Source organism: Xenia sp. Carnegie-2017, unplaced genomic scaffold (assembly GCF_021976095.1).
Source record: "Xenia sp. Carnegie-2017 unplaced genomic scaffold, XeniaSp_v1 HiC_scaffold_6, whole genome shotgun sequence".
NCBI classification, from domain to species: Eukaryota; Metazoa; Cnidaria; class Anthozoa; order Malacalcyonacea; family Xeniidae; genus Xenia; species Xenia sp. Carnegie-2017.
Window position 1 is genome coordinate 11,296,326 of NW_025813526.1, and position 18,316 is coordinate 11,314,641.

An 18,316-nucleotide genomic window follows, 5' to 3' on the forward strand; every position below is an offset into this window, starting at 1 on the left:
AAGTGTGTGTTAACTTCCTACTTGTTTAATTATAGAAACGATTGTAAACGTAATCGATATTATTTGTAACAAGAGCTGAGGAAATAAACTGACCAATCATAGTTTCGCGTCACGTATGTAAATAGCTGTATCATTATGTTTATCAGTTAGTTGTCGTGTGCTAGTCTTTCTTCTATGTGTGGGAATAAATGTAATAAAACCTCCAGACAACAGTGTGATTATTTATCATGGCCACTGCATCAAACCCAACAGGTCATGGGCCGTGGAGAGCAATAATGTTCAACGGAGATGAAAATAAGTATGAGCTAAGGAAGTAAAGTTCTTGGCGCAAATGAGACTACAAAAATTGTATGATGTGCTCGTTCCTGAAAACAGTGAATCCTCGCCGAGCACAACGAAGAAAGCAGATGCTTTCGCAGAACTAGTCCAGTGTTTAGACGGCAGCAAAGCTAAAGTTGTAGCAGGAAAGGGCGCAGCGAAAGTAAGGCTTTATGACGTAGACGGAAGCACGCATGAGGTAATCTTAAACAATACGCTATATGTTCCATCTAATAATCAAGATATCTTTTCGGTCAACGCGGCGATTGAAGAAGGCGGAAGCATGAATTGAGATAAGCAAAACAAGAGTTTTAATAGCGCAGACTGCATAGTCTTTGACATAGCCCAGATAGGGCGCTTATATTACCTAAATAGCATTTCGTCTTCTAAGATTGACGCAGCGACTCTGCTAGAATGGCATTTAAACTAGGGCGCTGTAATTTTTCGGACATACGTAAATTAGAGAAGGTAGTGGACGGAATGAAGATCTCAAGTTATGAGAATGAATGTGAGATATGTACTCAAGGCAAGATGACACAGACAAGGAGTATAACCCCTGATAGAAGAGCTACAGCCCCATTAGATCTAGTATACTCAGACTTAGCAGGACCGATCAGCCTAGAAGGTAAAGACGGTTTCAATTATGCCCTGTCATTTATTGACGATTACAGGGGTGATCATGATATATTTTTTGAAATACAAATCTGACACTATCAAAGCCACAAAACAATTTCTAGCTTATATTGCACCTTTCGGGAAAGTAATATGTATTAGAATTGATAATGGAGGGAGTTTGTTGGACATGAGTTTAAAACCCTTCTGCGTGATAACAAGATTAAACATGAGACATGTGCTCCTTTATCGCCTCACCAAAATGGGACGGCAGAAAGAGCTTGGCTACGTTTATTTAATATGGCCAGGTGTTTGCAACTTGATTCAAAGCTGCCAAGGACCTTGTGGACTTATGCAGTGATGGCATCTGTGTATATCAGAAACAGTTGTTTCAATGACCGGTTGCGTAAAACCCCTTATGAGGCTTTAACAGGGTTAAAACTTAATCTTAGTAAGATGCATATGTTTGGTTCAGTGTGCTATGCCTATGTGCAAAACCCGAAAAAGCTTGAACCCAGAAGCAAGAAGGGGCTTTTTATTGGGTATAATAAGTCTAGCCCTTCCTACATGGTATATTCTGAAAACATGAAAGTAGAGAGAGTAAGGTGCGTAAAGATTTTTTATAGTACCCATGATGTAATTGAGAAGACTCCAACGGACGATGAAATTTACCAACCTTCTTACGCAACACCTACGTCAGAACAGCCTACTGCAGAAATAGGGAGGAAACCTGATGATTTAGAAGGGAATGACACTGTAAGGTATCCAACCCGAACCCGGAATAGGCCAGCATATCTAGATGAGTATGTAGTTGAAAACATAACCGATACCACAATTAAGCTTGCAGTCGATTATTGTTACAGGTTGAATGATTTACCCACTTCTTATTCAGAAGCTGTAAGTTCTAAAGATTCAGTCCAGTTGAAAAACGCCGTGGACGATGAGTTTCCCTCATTAGTGAATAATAACACCTTCACACTTACTGTGTTACCCCCAAGTCGTGAAATAGAGGCTGGAAAATGGGTGTACACAATCAAAACAGGCATGAACAATGAGGAGACGTTTATGGCTAGGTATGTAGCTAAGGGTTATTCTCAAGTCTCAGGAATTGAGTATAATGAGACGTTCGCACCCACTGCTAGAATGAATTCAATTCGTGTGCTGATTCAACACGCAGTCCAAACAATATGCAAGTACAACAAATGGATGTTAAATCGGCATATTTAAACGCACCCATTGATTGCGACATTTATGTTGAGCAACCAAAAGGCTACGAAAAAATGGGTAAGAATGGAGAAAAACTTGTCTAAAAACTAAACAAGTCGTTGTACGGTCTTAAACAAAGAAGTAGGAACTGGAAACAAACATTACACGACTACTTGACTGGGGACGGGTTCAGCCAATCCCTTGCAGACCCATGTGTGTATTATAAGTTGTAAATGAGAGCCTTAACAAATGTATTATCATGATCATTTGGGTAGATGACTTAATAAATTCTGCAAGTAACTTAATCTTGCTGAAAGGCGTAAAAGAGGGTCTTTGCAAGCAATTTAAAATGAAAGATTTGGGCATTTTTTATTGGTTTTTAGGCATTTAGTTTAAGTGTTCTGATGACGAAATAGAAATGAGCCAAGGCCGTTACGTAGAAAAAATTTTGGCATAATTTGAAATGACCGATTGCAAACCCAAAAAGGCACCGTCACTTCCCGAACACGATGAATTAGTGTGCATGGTTCCACCCGAATTAGAGGATCCTAACTTGTATAGAGAGTTGTTGGGAGTCTGATTTACATTATGACTGGCACTAGGCCGAACTTATGCTATGTAGTTACCAAACTGTCTCAATGCATGTCCAAACCGACTGGTGCATCATTAAATGCAGCAAAGCATGTCCTAAGATACCTTAAGGGGACACCAAAATTAAATCTAACGTTTACAAAGAGCGAGAACCCTTTAGAATTGGTAGGATACAGTGATTCAGACTGGGGAGGAAATGCTAGTGACAGGAAGAGCATTTCCGGATACGCTTTCCTATTGTAAGAGGGAGGACCTCTGATATCCTGGAAAAGCAAGAAGAGGCAGGTAGTTAAACTTTCTACTTGTGAGGCAGAATATATAGCTATGGCTGAGGCAGTGCAGGAAAGTAAGTTTTTGAAGAAATTATGTTTCGACCTTGGCGTATTCTCAGATAGCAGGAGCGCGATTATCAATGTCGATAACCAGGGAGCAATCAAACTAGCTAAGAATCCAACTTTTCATAAGAGATCGAAGCATATTCACATTAAGTATCACTTTATTAGAAGTGAAATGCAGCGCAGCACGATAAACTTAAGGTACGTTGCAAGCGAAGATAACTTAGCAGACATATTTACCAAGGCGGCAAGTAAAATCAAGCTAGATAGGTTTAAACATTTAATCTGCAATTAAAAGGACATGGAAAGCAAGGGGGGATGTTAGGTTATGCTCTCCTGTGATGTGTATATGTGTATCTTGTAAAGTGTGTGTTAACTTCCTACATGTTTAATTATAGAAATGATTGTAAACGTAATCGATATTATTTGTAACAAGAGCTGAGGAAATAAACTGACCAATCATAGTTTAGCGTCACGTTTGTAAATAGCTGTATCATTATGTGTATCAGTTAGTTGTCGTGTGCTAGTCTTTCTTCTATGTGTGCGAATAAATGTAATAAAACCTCAAGACATCAATGTGATTATTTATCATGGCCACTGCATCAAACCCAACATAAAACACGATATTTTTTATTTCATACATCAAAGATTTATATGTGTTTTTTTTATGAGGGTTAACATTCCAGAATATTATGCTGAAGCTGCAATCAAAGTTGATTTTAGTCATTGTGCTATTAAAAGCATAATCTACTTGCATTTTTTTGCAGTACCTTCCATCTTTCGAATAAAAATCCATGATGTGATAGCAAATTTTTTGCATTCCCCCAGTCAAGATATTAGTAACTCACAGTCGACGGTAAGGTAGTGTGGACGAGTGGTAAGGCGTTTTTTAAGGCAGCAGTCATGTAAATGGCATGGCGTTCGAATCCCACAGCTGCCAAAATATATACAGATTAGAAGTTTTTTAATCCGCTTTAAAAAATATCCAAAACTGTCGTTTTAAGAAGAGAATAAGTTTCATTAAAGAAACGAGCTAAGCAAACTCATCTTGAGCAATCACAATAGTCTGCTCAAAGCTTTATGTAAAGTCATTACACAGTCATAACAAAATTGCGTCAAAATGCTTCTAATCACAAAATGTTTCTTTCCGAAACGTTAGATTTTTTTGCACATACGTATATACAGAAGAAAATTTTATAGCTTACATGCAAGTATTGGGCTGGTTATTTGTATTTTTTTAATGGAATGGTTTCATATCCATAAAAGTCATTATCGCACAGCTTCCGCACTACATATAGAAGTTGAATGTCGATTAATATTATTTTAAAAAAAATACGAAGGTTTCTTTTTGTGGAAACTGTGCGGCAATGCCATTTACTTCGTTTGCTTGTCCTCGGAATTCAACCTTAACAACAGTTTGTACTGATGTGAAACAAGTCTATTACCCTGAATAAACATTGAATAATAATAATCATGGTTGTTGTGCAATTTAGATTCATTCTGAATAGAAAATAATGCTGCATAAAACCACGATAAAAATAGCCATTCTTGCATTGATCTTAGGTGTAGCTTCATTGATATAAAGTATCAACTTATAGTTTCCTAATTATTTGTGCATAACTTCCCTTTTTTTAAGTGACATTTGGGACGAAAATTTATTTCCTACGCACGAAACCATTGTTAAAAATAGAAGTAAAATTAAAGACAACGCAGTAGAGTTGTTATTCGACAAGAAAAGTCGCAGTTCTTTCTTATTAAAAATTCCATAACTAAAAATCTGTCCTTAACTAAATTTCCAACAAGCATCTCTGGAGGGGGAACACATATTTCTATCAATGTTGCCACCAACAATTAACAGAAAGAGAATCTAAGCAGAAGAAGTGGTTATCTCCTACTTCACAAGCATATATTTCTGCAGAGAAGGTTATACGTGACAAGAGGCTTATAAAAGACCTGCGGAAGCTATCTCAGTTTTATTTTATCCGAGTTTTGTCACACAGGAGAGTTGGAGGCTTACCATTCCCTTTTTACTGAATTTCCGCACAAAGCGAGAGCATTTTTCATTTCCTGGAATGGTAGCCCGCACTTAGTTAGCAGCATTAGATCACAACAATAATATTAGCCGTGATAAAGCAGTCATTATGTCAGGGACAAACAAAGGGCAAGACCATTACAAAATTATTTTTGCTAAAGCAAAGAAGTAATGAGTTGTAAAAGCAAGAACGAAACGAAAGAGTACCAGTATGTTGATAAAATACTTGCCGAGGTTTTGAATGCATGTGAAACTGAGGAGATTGAACTTCTACATCAAGGTGTCATTCTTCCAAAGAAAATTACTAAATCATGTCCACCGAGGAGAGAAGTACTTGTAAAGGAATATCAGTCTAGATTTGGATAAAATGTCAGTGATGAAGTTAGCTATGTCAATAAGTTTTGCCATGCTCATATATTATATGAAGTTGAATCAGTGAAGACAAATTTTACAGTACTTAAAAAATGTCTATTCTTAAATACGAACATAGCAAAACTTTTTGCTATAGCTAGTTTCACCAATGCATTACACAAACCATTCATGTAATTAATTAAAATTATATTATAAACAGTTTAACAGCCAAACCCAATTTATATTTTAAATCATAACTATTTGTTTCTTTGTATATATATATATTTTTTGTAATAAATAAATATTAATAAATGTGCAAAGCATGACCTATAAATGGGCTGGCAATGCCACTTTAATATTGACACACAATTCTACTGGATATACCTATGTCATAATTAGATACTTCATTCTTCAGCATAGTGGAAGCCTTCAAATTGAAATTCCTGTTCAGGGCCAGGTGGAGAAAATGTTTGTCCAATGCAAGTAACTGCGCATGATGGCAAGACGACTTTTACTTCTCTACACAAAATACCCTAGCATCACCTTGCCAACTGTCTATATGGAATATGGCGGTACATTTTGTATTCGAACCCATCATATGGTACCTCATATTGCTGCTTTTACTGGTACCAAGCTGTTTGCAAAACCAACTTGTTAAGACAAACAGGCTCAAAACCAGGATTTTGTGTAATGCATAGGGGGATTCGGTGGTCTCATTTGTTTCTACTGCCTCTACATTTTTGTCACAAATATTGGAAATCTCTTTGCACCATAAAAATTCCTCATTATTGTCCATTATATGGCAGTTACCACATTGACACCTGAATATATTAAAAGAAAGGATCTTACAAAGTAAATGTCAAAAGTTCAATCTAGATTGTACCTTCCAGTAAAAACTTTAAAATCCGAAGCATTATTGTATAATGTAGTGTGGCTGAGTGGTCTAAGGCGCTGGTTTTAGGCACCACTTATGGCAATGGCATGGTTTCAAATCCCATCACTGCCAATCTTCTATTTTAGATCACATGTTTTTTAATCAGCTTCCAAAAAATATCCAATAATTTCTTTTCTAAAACAAGAATAAGCTTGATGAACATAACAATGAGCAAAGAAAACACAACTGGAGCAAACGTATTTAACATTGGTATAGTTCAGAGGTACTTTGTCCAAAGAATTTATAACAAATAAAGACAGGTGCTTAAAGTGTATTGATATAAGTCTTGGAAAAAATCGGATTTCTATTTATAAATGTTACATTTTTTTCAAAAATTGACTCTTGGAAAAACGGACTATTAAATTTTTTCGTTTTACAAAGTACTTATGACTTGGAAACATTTTTTAATTGTCCATAAAAAAATGTTTGTCAGTTTTTCATCGTTTATTTCACAATTAATGTTCTTATTTTTGGGTTAAATTTTTTTTAAATAAAAGTAATTAAAAGTTCGAATTAAACGTATTTAAACACAGCATATATAAATTAACACTAATCACTTTTTTCTTGTTTTTAAAACATGTTATATATTGGAAGCATAGTTATTTGCCACGCATGCGCAGCGGCTAGCTACAAAAAGCATGGATTGCTTAAAATTTTTCATCCCCCAGCTTTAAGTTAAACAATTAGGTAATAGTTTTCACAAATAAATCAAATTTGACCGTAAGGTGGTGTGGCCGAGGGCTGTGTCTTAGGCGCTGGTTTTAGGCACCAGTCATGAAAATGGCGTGCGTTCAAATCCCATCACTGACAATCCCATTTTGGATTGAATGTATTTTAATCAGTTTTCCAAAATTATTCAAAAATGTCTTTCTAAAAACGACAATAGGCTTGATTAACATAACAATGAGCAAAAAAAACTCAAATGGAGCAAACGTCTTAATATTTGCATAGTTCAGAGGTACTTGTCCTAAAAATTTATAACAAAAAATGTCAGGTTCGTGTTAATATATTGACATAAGTCTTGGAAAAAGATCTAATTTCAATTTAAAAAATTTAAATTTTTTAAAAAATTGATTTTTGGAAAAACAGACTATTAATTTATTTTTTTGACCTACAAAGTACATATTATCTGTAAACTTTTTTTTAAATGTCGATCAAAAAAATAGATTGTCATATTTTTCATTCTTTCTTTCACAATTAATGCTTCAATTTTTGGGTTACAGTTTTTTAATTAAAAGTAATTAAAAAATTCAAATTAAACGTTTCTTAACGCAACATATTTAAATTAACATTAATTATTAATTTTTTTCCCTTTTTAAAACATATTATATATTGGAAGCGTGTCTTGTATGTTTTGATGAACTATCAAAAATGTTAAGAGCCTTTACAAAAATAACTTAATCCGTTACTATACCCTTGATAACAGAGCTCGAGATCTTAACGAAGTAATATCAGAAGGAAATAATTTGTGCAAGCACCAAGCACGTAGGGTGAGAAATAAAGATTATTGCTTTCTTTTCCTTCATGTTTTTTACGGGATGGCTATCCCTTTTCTGGTTTTTGTCACTTTAATACAAATTGTTTCAATTTGTATCCTCTGGATATTAAACTATTTTCCTATTATACTCTCTTCGACTCATATTCATAAATATTTTGTTTTTCATTTTGATGTTTGCTTTACAAGTATTTTTACATTTGAAGATAGTTTTACGCGTTTTTTAACCGTAGTCCATTACAAAATATAATGGACAGGCAGAAATGCTTCTAAGGCAAAAAAGCAGCCATTTTGCCGGAAGTGACGTTTACGTATAATAAAAGATTCTTTTACAACATTGGTAAGTGTTTGTACGTATCGCAAATGATGTCTAACGTAATATACGTAAGAGTTGTTATGGCTGTTTGTTGTGTTGGTCGTGGTTGTTGAAAAACGTGTTTCATGGTACTGAAATGCAGGGCTTGTTGGACATGTTTTTTAGTAAAAGGCAAGATCTTGCAGAAGTTATTGGGGTCATCCAAATGGATTATGGCATTTATTAACGATGAAAGATGAATTAATCACAGTTTACTGTCATTTTGATTCACATAGAGCATGGACACTTGTCAAGTCATACAAGTTAGGAAATGCAAGAAAATATTCCCATGAACAGTACTTTAAGAACTTTCAAAGAAATGAATTTATTCCATCCTGGAAAGACTATAGGCTTACTTTAGGGACGATGACTGCAATAAAAGTATACGGAAACAAAATGTAGCGCATAACCCGCCATTACATAAACAGCAGTTTGAACGTTTGTGATCGTCTTCAAACCACACATGCAAACACTGCAAAACTGGATAAAAATTTTAAGTATAAAGGATATTGTTTTGTGGAATTTCTTGCAATGATTGCTATCTCATAGTTTATCAACATGACACATATATACTTCATACAGATTCAAGAGGTACAAGTTGTGGCAGGGACATGTAATTCTTATTTTGGTGAATATAATTTTGGATACTACATTTGCACAAGTAAAGCGCACAGTTGCACATCGTCAAAAAAAGCTATCAAAGAGCTATGTTTTGCTACTGAATAATCTAAGTATATGAAATTGTGTGCACTTACTAAGTCAAATTTAACAATTTTTCTAAAGAATTTTACACAGAGATCATACTCTGCAAAAACTGTGCTAAAAGAATGCTCCATAATTTATATATAGAGCAAATTACAAATTTATTAAAGTAAAATAAATAATATCACGAAACTATTCACTACAAAGTGTTTCACACCTTACGATGATCATCAGGTGAATGAAAATAATTTACGATTGGCAAACATTTACCCCCCTTCACCAAATCATCACCTAAACAGAAATTCTGTTAAAGTCAGCTACATTTGCATACCTAATATTAAAACACAATCACCAGTCAAAACAAGAAAATTGTAAAACAATAAAACGCTTTTCCGATGAATGAAAAGCCGTGCAATTGCCAATCAAAGACTTACTGCCTAAGCAACATTTATAACATCGTCGCTAGTGTAGCTATAAATTTGAAATCATAAATAGGAACCCGCGTAAATCTAGGATATACATTGGAATAACAGCAGGAATATTAAAACATCGATACAACAACAAAACAAAATATTATCTTTACTACTAGTACAGCGTTTAATGAAGTCAGAGTCATATTTGTTTTTGTCAAAAACACGTTTTAGATAGTTGTTTTTGTTGTGTAGAGCGTCCGGTGAATCACATATTATTTGTGCACGTCTTGTTAATGTTCTGGTTCTGTGGCTTTGTGTAATGTAATGAAGTCAGAGTCATATTTGTTTTTGTCAAAAACACGTTTTAGATAGTTGTTTTTGTTGTGTAGAGCGTCCGGTGAATCACATATGATTTGTGCACGTCTTGTTAATGTTCTGGTTCTGTGGCTTTGGTCTAGTAGTTCAGAGTGTGTTGGTTTGCGATAAACTGTGATTTGTAGTTTTTGATCGTCATGTTTTTCCAAACAATCGAGAAAAGGATAAGTTCCAATTATCAATATTGTAGCCAATGAGGTGCCAGGCGGGAAACGGATTCTCAATATAAATATTAGAGCCCAACAAATAATTTTAAAAATAGTCATAAACAATTTGGTTATATGAAATTTATTAAGAGTGACGTTTCGTCTTTACTCAAGACATCTTCAGACTAATTAGGAAGTTAACAAGAATATAAATATATAAAGAGCTATTTACATAGTTTAAGGTATCATGTTACTGTGAATGTGTAGGTGTGATGTGATGTAATGTGTGATGTAAGTGTGATGTAAGTGTGATGTAAGTGTGATGTATTGTTAGGGTGAGGTGTTAAGACTAGAAAAGCTTAAGAGGGATGGAGCTGCCTTAGGTGTTAAGTGAAGGTTTTAGTTTGGAGTTGAGGAGGCTTTCGTGCATCATGAGGTCGAATGTGTCGGAGCAGGATGAGATGATTTTAAAATCGTCTGGCGAAGCAGGGTGGTTTGAGGAGTTACTATGAGAAAGAATACTTGACATTAAAGGGTTCGAATAGCGTTTTAAGAATACTTGAGATTAATGGGTTCGTATATAAGTTTCATTTACGTCGACATCTTTGGTAAACTGTGTGCGGCTGTTCTGTTTGTTAATGTGAGTGTGAAAGTCATGAATCTCATCTACATGTAGTGCTGTGATTGTGTCATTAACGAGCACGCACTCTTGGTCCCATTATGCTAATTTCAGATAATTAAGATTTTTCCTTTCTTTAGAAATGGATTGTCTTTACAGTAAATGAGCACCTAATTAAAGCAAGTAAAAGGTATTCATAAGCGTCATAGGCCATTTCAATCGAACATGAATTTGGCAATAAAAGTAGCAGCCTTGAGTACGTCTCAGGCATCACACATAACCATATGTGAACTACGTGACAAGTTGTGTGTGGGACTGCGTGTAAATAGAATATTTATAAGTCACTGAGAACGGAGACGAATATAAACTTCATAGTGAGGATATGTCAAATAAGAGTTTTTCCTGTCATAATTACGATTGGTTGCAAGTAATTTGCTAAGGATTCTAGATCAATTAATTTTTCGTGTATTTATGCCAACAGGAGCCCGTATTATCAACTCGCCTAAGCCACTTGTTGTCTTTTTTTGGGGGTTTAATGGTGGCAAGACAAATTGCAAATACTACGGTGTTAGTTACTTAATTCAGAATAACAAGAAATTTGTTTTTGTTTTTGGACATTTTTGTGCACCAAGTACAAATTAAAAAATCGCTGGCGACTAAATATTTTAGAAAGTTGAAGCATTACACTTTTCATGTGTTCTAAAGCAGAACTATCCAGATGCTTACATTTATCATAAAACTAACTTTTGTTATTCTAATGCATGTAATTTAACCAACATGAGATTGAACTTCAGATCAAGCAAACATATTCCTTTTATAGTGTTGTTATGTTCGAGTACACTGGGTTTAACTTTTGATCGTGTACTTATAAAAATCACACAACATTTATTAATGTCTGCACAAGAAAAAAAAAACATTTCTCTATTTTTTCGGCTTCATTTGTGTCTCAATCTAAACTTAATGTAAGTTAATAGGTTTTAACTTATGTTTCATTTTTGATAACATACTATCATAAGCAGCCCTAACTTAAAGAGATTATTGAAAGTAAATACAACATCGTGGATGACTAAATGTTAGAAAAAAGTAGCATTCCAAGTATCACTAAGATGTTGATTTACTTCCATGGAATTAATGGTGATATTTTTGTATTTCAAGAGATGGAGCTAAGTCAACATTCGCCTATTATAGAGAAAACAAACTGAAGATGAATCGGACAAGCAACTCTGGTGTTTCAATTGTACGTACTTTGAAAAATTATATTTTTTGTGTCTGTTACGTGTGAAGAAATAATGCTTATAAGTGCAAAATGAAATTTACCTCAACTTATAACTTATACGTTACAAGACATCATATTGTGGGAATATCATATTCTTTTATTGAATAATCGCACTGGCTTCCTTATGATAAGAGAATTGAAAACAATTAAAGCAACACCTCCGTTGACTGATTGAGTTTAATCTTAGATAGTATGTTTAGAACATGTATTATGAAAATTTTCATTCTTTTACCTGCAGGTACTGTTATGGTAAATTAGTTTCAATAAACTGTTCAATAAATTTACGAAGCAAAATTTTTTAGAATATTTTAAAAAATGATTTGTGACAATTACCTTACGATGGCCTTGCCATCAGCGTTAACTACCAAACTTATTTGAAATAAAGAAAGACAAAGTCTTTATTTCCTTGTGTCATTTGTTTACGTAAGGACTTGTACTATATTTTATTATTCTATCAAGAAAAGAAATTCCATAAATGAAATTTCAATTTTTAGAAATTTAAGCTCAAGTTGCAGATTATTTTGTACATTTCTTGTTTAATTATGCATGTTTCTATTGATTCAAGCTTAAATTTATTGGCTATAATATTGACCAAATTTTAGGTATATCCGATTTTGGTTCTGGATGAGCCATTAACTATTTTCATAAGGATAAGACTAGTTAAGATTTTATAACTGAGAAGTTTAACTATTGCTTTGCTGCTGACGTGCAGACAGAACAGAGGACAACTCACACCTCGGTAATGCATGTGTGAGCTGTAACGGCTGTCTTGCTCAGGGGTAAGCTATTGGGTTAATACTCAGACTTGGTGGAGCTGACATCGCTATACCGGTAAACTTCTTTTGGATATTTACTGGATCGTGGGAAAACTCTTACAATTTACGAGACAGAATACAGAATATTTTTTCTGTGTGAAACAGAAATCTGTGGTTTAATTATTCTCAGCCGGAGGCTGTTAGCAAATTGATGTAGAAGTAAACTTTTGGTAGCTAGCAAAAGTTTTACCCATATAACGAGAATTATTTGACATTTTAAGATGAAGTTAACACTTCGGAACTAATAATAGGTATTCGCTTATCATTTTTGCTACGCTTCTATCCGCTAGGTCAGTCAATGACGTAGCCAGCCAGCAAATTTGGTTGGCTATGCAAATTTCAGATCATAACGAGTATTCATTATTCATTACTTTAGATTTTTGTTGTTTTAAATAGTGAGTGAACACAGATACATTTATATAGAAGGACTAAATTTGAGTTTTTGCTACGTCTCTTCATTGGGTACTAAAAATTGTTATATTTATTGAGAAAATTTTAATGCCAGGTGAGCTATTGGAAATTTTACTGAATACACTCTAAATACACGAATCCATGGTCAAAATTGTGAAAACTTCCATTAAAAAGCCCATTGGTGAAAAAATACTGACATCATTTGAACTGTATTCCTTTTTTTTTAAAAATTGTAAAGTTGGTCAATCAGAGACCTATTGGTCGAATTCTAACAGATACATGTCCAAACGATATTTTGCTTGGAAAAGCAACTAGACAAACGATGAAATTACGCCACAGACTTGAGTTTTTCCAGCCAATTTTTGAAGAATTTTTGGAGAAAGTGGAGGAGAGATGTTTTACCTCAACTTGTCCCAAGTAAGAAGTGAAATACAGAATCGCGAAATGTTCGAGTTAAGGAATAAGTTCCAGCACTAGCTGGAACCCCAAACTATATCCTTCACTTTCATGTCTGCCATGTTGGCGGAATGATACAAAAGAATATTTTATCAGTGTTATAGTTGGCACCAGCCAACGTGGTCGAGCAACATTGTTTGGTAAATCTCAAGAGAACGGTTTCAAGTCAAGAATAGCGCATTCTGACTAAATGCTGAAGTACGATACTCTATTTCGTGCACAAGTCGGCAGCACGTTCACACTAGGTATTCCACTAGCTTCGTCTATTTATAATTTCATGTTTTTGATTGTAAACAAGTTTTAGGGCACTTCGAATCTGGCAACATCAAAAGGTTGTGTTCACATTGGCACCCAAATTCGACAACTAAGCTATAGTGGCGTCTATGAAAATACAGATGACGAGTAAAAACATTTTATATGGTAATGTTGGCACGATCCGGCGTGGGCGAATCACATTATTTGGTAATTCCCTGGAGGTTGTTTGCAATCCAAGAATGCGATTATTTTCATGCATCATCTTTTAAGAGAAGCCATATTTTCCCGTCCTAATTTTTTTGTCATCGACGAGATCAAATACCATTCCCAGAATTTTACACAAAACAAAAAGATGGTCTACATTGCTTGCCAGTCGCCATAATATAACAGTTGATCCGTGACATAAAGACTATTAAGAAGTTTATGGGCTGTATTTCTTTTTCAACGCTTTTATGTAGCTAAAAGCAATACTGTTTTATTCATTATAAATATGGATAGCTAACTATGACATAAACTTATTGTTTGCGTTGTTTATCATTTAATCATTTAAAGTTTAATAAATTATTTGATGCTTTTGACGTGGCGCTTGCTCAAATGAGACCAATTAATTCATTGATGAATTACATAAACAAAACTAAATACAAAAGTGAGGAAGTTCAATTCATTGATTATAATTTTTTGTTGCTTCATCTGGTAAAGATAGCAAAATGCTTGAGGAGATGATCGGTCTAGCCTTGTCAATTTGTTCACTTTTTGCTGCAGATACACCGAGTGTGGGATCTAACTCGCAAACTTTACTCGAAGACACAAATTTTGAGAATGAGAATGAAGCAGAAATATCTTTTATCAACAAAGAATACGATGATAATTATGGTGAAACAGTGCTCGAAAATTTTCTTCGCAGTGGCTCAAGTCCGCATTTAACAAATTTTGATGGTTGTCGGAACAATAGTAAAGTTCTGAAGACATTTTGGAAATGTTTAAGGACAAACTTAAGCATCATTATCGTCTCCATCTTTCCTATTGGATTCGCAATATTGCTTGTCTACGTGTCAATAAATACCGTCTACAGCTGTATGGAGTTGTGGAGACACAACATGACAGAACCATTTTTTTTGAAACGCGTAGAGTTGTTTGGTGATGGCGTGCTCTGGCTAATTGTATCTTTATGGTTTCCATTAACAATGATAATATTATTTGGATGGAAAGAATTTAAAGCGAAGTATTTTTCAACAATTTTTATAGCTGTCATTATAAGCGAGTTCGTCGTTATAATTAAGTTAATACTATTTCAGTTCAATGTTTACAGTTTATATGGCTACTACATGTACATATCATATTTTATGTATTGGACATCGCTGTTATCTTCAACATTTGTTATCTTAAAAAACATTAGAGCTGGCAGACCTTCTATTTCTTGTTCCAACTTTCATATCTCAGCTCTTGTTCTTATACAATTTATCTTTTGTATTTTACTTTCGTATGTTTACTTGTATGTTATTATCCATGGGTTTCTTAGCGTTCGTCGAAATTTATATAAATTTTTAATTGCTACCTCTTCACCACTGATGACATTTATACCTGCACTGTTGTGTTTCCACATGGCGTTAAGAAGAAGTTCCGAGGTCATTCAACCCGGTCGTAGTTTTGTCCTGGTGTATGTGATTCGAGGTGGCGTTATATTTGTTTACAGAACAATGCAAACAAACTTTAAAAGCATTTGGATTTTCATTGGTCTTTCATTGTTTTCAGCTGTTTTGAACTTCTTAAAAAAAGCAACCCAACAAATTCGCTTCAACATGTGGAAGCGACTAGTTTCAACTTTAAAAATGAATTCACGCTGTTTTCAAAGACTCCAAGTTTTGCCATGGAACACTGCTCATGCAAGACGGTTAAAAGCTGACCTAGAAATTCAAGATATACTTTTCGAATACAATACCCTTGTTTTAAGCCAAGCCTTTTTTATTTGTTATCAGCTTCAGAATTTTGACATTGCAACTCTACCATTGTTGTATGAGCTCCTAAAAAGAATTGCAATTGGTGTTTCAATTGATTTCATCTTTAACTGTTTGTCCATCTTCATGCAAATGTATTATTACAACATTCCCATTGGCCGCGTGTGGAATAAATTTTGGAAACGTCATTTGTCAGCCAATATTATTGTTGTGGTACTGATTATTGCACATTTGGGGGGACAATTTGCAGCAGTATTTCGATGGAATTTTCAAGTGTCAGGAGACACTAAAAGTTATGTTGTTAGGAACTGTTCCTTGTTTTAATAAAGGTTACACTTCTCTTTTGTATTAATATTTTTATTATTATAATCATCACTATTTCACGAAGGAAAAACAAGATGGATTTATACACGAATAAACCAGTAGCCTTTCCTAAAATTCGAAAATTACGATGTTTCAGATGCTTGAGAAAAATTTGCAAATGTTTATGGTCACATAGCAACACATTCAAAAGCGACAACCTTATTTATTATTCTACCGAAGCAAACTTGTCGAAAGTTTAAATGTTTTGGAAGTATTCTGTTGTGAGTAAATCAACTATTCAACAAAGAATCAGTAAAGGAAACATTGGACTTTAGTTTAAGAGTGTGGCACTTGGGATATGAGGAATAGGTGACGCATTATTTGCTCGTGTTTGTCAACCATTTTCACCATACTTGTACAATCGTTATAGAAACATTGCCTGCACATCAACGTTTTCGTCACATATCGGGGAAGTTTGTACATTTCGTTTTCTTTTATTAGTTATATGTAATTTATAGTGTTTGGCAGGTTTACCACATTAAATCGAGTGTGGCAGTGTGGTAATATGCTATATTGTTATGTGTAATTTTCATTTTCAAATCTCCACAACTCCTTTACTAATAAAAAACAGACGCCATTTTGAAAAAATAGCTTTCTTATCCGCCATTATGTCCAACATTTCTGTTAATGGTTATCTTTTAATTTTAGGTATTTACGTACAAGCAAAATACTTTATATAGCAGTGGCAGCTGGGTGCGATCAGGTTGTGAGTGGCTTTGTGCCCAGACTTCGGTTGGGATCGCACTCTCCCTGCGTACCACAAGCAAAGCATATCGCATGCGATCTCGCTTTGCCATCGGCATCTATAAGTAGGATAGCGTGAAGGGGCTGAAATCCCCTACCAAAACGTCAACATGCGGCGTTCTACTGCCTTACGCTTAAGAGGGTATCGAGAAGTATGGACCGAAAACGAGATTTTTTACCATAGAATTTTATCTTTTTGTTTACAAGAGTTCTTCTCATAAAATAAACCAAGCAATGTTTCAATTAACTTCTTCTAACACGTTGCCCTTTTCTGACACTTTTAAGACAACCTTAAACATGTTTTCTACAATTTTTAATGGTTTATATCTTTCTGACTTAACTCCCTCATTTACTGTTTCTCATGTATCACGAGCAAACAATCCATGGGCTTCATGGCAAACATGGATTATCTGGTTCCCTTAAAGGGGAACTCCACCCTCACATATTGTTTGTCTTAAAAGTTTCATTTTTTTACAAAGGTTACTATATTTTGAAATTTTTACATAGCCTATTTTATTTTTGACAAAATCGCGTCTTCAAGTACACTATTTGAGCTGTTTTGATGTTTAGCAGCGTGGGCACAGAAAGCGTCAGCAGAAATTATTGTGACGTCATATCGTCAAACCGATTTGGAGTTGTGTTTACAACAAAGTGAAGTAATAACGCACAGCCTTGCACAAAAACAAAGCAATCACTTATAATGGCTTTTTTGAAAGAACCTCGGCCTAATTCACAAATCGATAGTGAAATGGAAAACAATCCAGCAAACAATATTCGACGATATCAGTTTGAGCTCCAATGGCCGGCTGATGAACACGAAGAAGCTCACCAGTTTGAGGGCAACGAAGAACAGGAATTTGTGTATATTGAGGATGAACCTCGGCGCTACAATTTTGAATGGTGCGTAGTAAAATGTTATATTATCCTAGGCAATTGTTTCGATCTCGAAAGATCGTTTTCAGTTTTTGAAGTTGACCACGTCCACACACACAAAATACTTCAGATTTTAAGTTTTTATTGTAAGATACAATCTTTATTGAAATTTAGACATTTACTTATAAGATCGTTTCTTTTAACATATTAAGGTGTCAATGTGGTAACTCCCAAATAATGGACAATAACGAGGAATATTTTTGCTGCAAAGAGATTTCCAATATTTGTGACAAAAATGTGGAGGCAGTAGAAAAGAATGAGATCACCGAGAGCCCTTTGTGCATTACACAACATCCTGGCTTTGAGCCGGTTTTTCTTAACAGGTGGGTTTTACAAGGTGCTTGGTACCAGTACAAGCAGCAATATGAGGTAGCATATAATGGGCCCGAAGATAAACTGTACCGCCATATTGAATATAGACAGTTGATAAATGGTGCTGGGGTATCTTGGGTAGAGAAGTAAGAGTCGTCTTGCCATCATGTGCAGTTACATTAGAGAAACATTTCCTCCACCTAGCCCTGCAGAGGAATTTCAATTTGAAGGCTTCCACTATTTTCGTTTTGCTATGTTAATATATAAGAAAGAATTTACAAAAGTTGTCTTCACTGATTCAACATCATATTT

At 34.6% G+C, this 18,316-nt stretch overlaps 1 protein-coding gene across 1 annotated transcript; it reads left to right on the forward strand.

The window, feature by feature from the left end:
* Window positions 1-14,350: 14,350 nt before the first annotated feature.
* On the forward strand, window positions 14,351-15,995 carry LOC124457836. Its single transcript, XM_047008020.1, has one exon. The coding sequence runs from the start codon at window positions 14,405-14,407 to the stop codon at window positions 15,974-15,976; it is 1,572 nt and encodes a 523-aa protein (XP_046863976.1). The 5' UTR covers window positions 14,351-14,404; the 3' UTR covers window positions 15,977-15,995.
* Window positions 15,996-18,316: the final 2,321 nt, after the last annotated feature.